The sequence below is a fragment of the Fulmarus glacialis genome, unplaced genomic scaffold (assembly GCF_000690835.1).
Source record: "Fulmarus glacialis isolate BGI_N327 unplaced genomic scaffold, ASM69083v1 scaffold33219, whole genome shotgun sequence".
NCBI classification, from domain to species: Eukaryota; Metazoa; Chordata; class Aves; order Procellariiformes; family Procellariidae; genus Fulmarus; species Fulmarus glacialis.
This window is the reverse complement of record NW_009234453.1, coordinates 2,869-5,645: the sequence shown is the minus strand read 5'-3', so window position 1 is coordinate 5,645 and position 2,777 is coordinate 2,869. Positions and strand designations below refer to the sequence as shown.

General features: G+C 53.4%; 1 protein-coding gene across 1 annotated transcript in view; it reads right to left on the bottom strand.

The window, feature by feature from the left end:
- LOC104082509 (RNA-binding protein Musashi homolog 1-like) overlaps nt 1-2,657 on the bottom strand; it is a gene marked incomplete at its 5' end in the record, with an annotated part of 11,145 nt that extends 8,488 nt beyond the window's left edge. Inside the window, 2 exon segments of the mRNA XM_009585651.1 lie at nt 494-576; nt 2,609-2,657. Coding sequence (XP_009583946.1) covers nt 494-576; nt 2,609-2,657 — 132 coding nt within the window.
- Between the last annotated feature and the right edge of the window lie 120 nt (nt 2,658-2,777).

Sequence of the window (2,777 nt, the reverse complement as noted above, 5' to 3'; positions counted from 1 at the left end):
CCCGCCGCGACAGCACTCCCCGTCCCGCTGTCCTTCCCTAGCGTCCCTGCCTCTGGCCTGCACGCTGCCAGCCCTCCCTCTCGCTCTGCAGCCACCACAGGCAACGGGGAGCTCAAACACTGCTTTTCTCCGCCTGGTGCTGCCCTTGACGCTCTGCCTGGCCCTGCACCAGGGCCTCAACGCGTAATTTTCCTCATTTCTGAATAAAGGTAAAACCTGCGCCCTTCCCAGGCCACCAAGAGGTTTCATGTAACTTTGAAACCTCCAAGTACCGCACAATTCCTCATTACAGTTAGCTCTTCTTGAAAGCTCAGCATTGTGCTGGTTCACCTCCACACTGCGAGTTTCTTTCTCAGACTGGCTGCTGTGATTTTGGGGAAAAGACTCAATCCAGTTCCCCACTACAGAGAAAGTGCATCTGGACCCAAGCGCCTCACGCCCTGCCCCTGTGCCATTGCCCCCTTCTCCCCCAGGTTCTGCCCCAGACACTCACCATTTTGTTGTTGATCTCATGGAAGTGGATTTCACACACTTTTTCCACAATGTCTTCACTTTCAAATGTGACAAACCCAAAACCTGAAGAAAAGGCAAAACTCCTTGATCAGGTCAGAGTTCTGCACAGTTTGCACCCGCTACCCACATCCTTTTATTGGCAGGAGAAGAGAAGGAGCCACAGGACAGTATCATCAGCCTTTTCTAAAATGGCTGTCACTCATCTTCCCTTTCCAGCAAATCCTGCTTTTATGCACAAGAAGAACAGGCGCATCCCCTTATAGATTCCCCTTTCCTCCTCATCCTGTACTTCCCACCCTCTCTGAACCCAACTGCTCTCAAAACAAAGTACATTTTTTTTAAACTTTGCTATTTGCAAGGCAAACCGCATGGCTGATAATGCTGGGGAGGATCCCAGCAGACAGACGCTCACACAAAGAAAGTCGGTGGAGAAATGAACAGCTGCTTGCCAGGACATCACCATCCTCGCTAAATGCACCCCACCAGCAATAACACCCTGCACGTTTCCTCTTCAGTCACCAGTCATAAAGCCTTGTATAAGCAGGCAAATACCAGCAATGCAGTTGTACAGAGCAAGACAGATACACACAAGCAAAGCGATTTGCAAAGTTTCACCAAAGTAAGGTTAGTGTCTGGGGTAAGACAGGACAGGATGTTCCTGGCCCCTGGCCCACACTCACACCTCCTTTCTCTCACCAACCTCTTTCCTGACAGTTTTGGCAAAGACCAGCTCGGGTGGGCAGACTAAACTCCTCTCAGCTGACTGCAGCCGCTTCCGGAAAACTGAGGCAGGTGGGAGGATGTCTTTAAGCTTGCTTTACAAGCAAGCTGGGATTAAGCAGAGCTTTCCGCTTTCCAGAACTGGCCAATTCCATAGTGCTTTAAAATAACTTTTAAAAACAGACAAGGGATCTGCTGCCTAGAACCCCACTTTTTCTCCATACTGCCAGAAAAGTCTCTCTCCATAGACTCCTCCATCTGTCTGTCCCCAGGCAGTTACACACCATTCACCTCAACACCCACGTGCGGAGGGGCTCAGGAGTTCAAGAGCAAAACCCTGATGCTGAAACCAGTCCTGAGCCCCATCAGACCCCCACCAGGCCTGCTGCGCCCTGGACAGAGCCCCACACCGCCGCCACAGCAGCTAGCAGCTCTCCCTGCTCCTTCTGAAATGCCTGACAACTCTTTAATTGGACTGTGACTGGAAGGCACCCATGGAGGAACAGGGGTTAACACTTCTTCCCTTTTAGATGAAGCTGGAACAACATCCTAGGCCAAGCAGTCGGAGTAGACTTAACGGCTTTAGAAAAAAGCAAAAACTTGAAGGGCACACAGTGTAGCGAGAGCAGAAGGGAGCGTTCCCTTGCTGATCCGGGGGCAGAGGTGCTTGGAAGTGCTTCAAACAACACACAGACATGAGAGTGGCCCCAGCACAGGGCTGTTACTGGCCCTGATTTGGAAGGCACTGAAGCTAAGTTTGCAGGTTAAGTTGCTGCCAATAAATCTCTGAGCTGGTGCAATGCTTGCTAGTGTCGAGCCCTGCCATGCTCTGGGGCAATCGGTCCAAAGACTCACCGGGGAAGTGGGAGGCAGGGACGCCCACGGGTGGGCTGGGTCCGGATAGCACAAATATTAGAGCCTTGCTCCCATCCTGTAACCAGACTCCACCAGCAAAACTCGGGTAAGAAGAGGTGACCTGGGAGCACAAGCGGGCTCCGGGCCGAGGAAGGGCGAGAGGCAGGCACTCTTCAGGCTCTCGTGTCAGCTTTCCCGGAGCTCAGATTACTCGGGACAAGGTAAGACACACACTGCGGGCTGGAGCCACGGAGGTAAGCGGGCAGGGGAGGGGGCCGCCTCCTCTCATATCTGCAACTCGGCGAGTTTGCAGCACAGGAAACGCACCGGACAAAAGCTCTCTGTGCTGCAAGGGACGCTGGTAAAGGATGCAGATGCAAAAGGATGGGGCGACTGGAGGCAAGATAAAGAGCAGCTGCGACCCGCATGCCCTGCTGCTGGGATACTAACTCCTCCCTACGCAAGGCAGGAGGCAAACCCTCCGCGGTTCCCTCTCCTACGGCCAGAAGACGGCTCTCACCTCGGTGTCGGTTGGTTGTCTTGTCAAACATCAGCATCGCGTCGTCCACCTGCGAAGAAAAGAGCTCCGGATCAGATTATTGCCGTTGCCGCGAGCATCCTCCAACACATTTGCGCAGAGCTTCCCGGGCCTCCCCAAACTAGAAGGGAGCAAGACGAGACCTCCCATC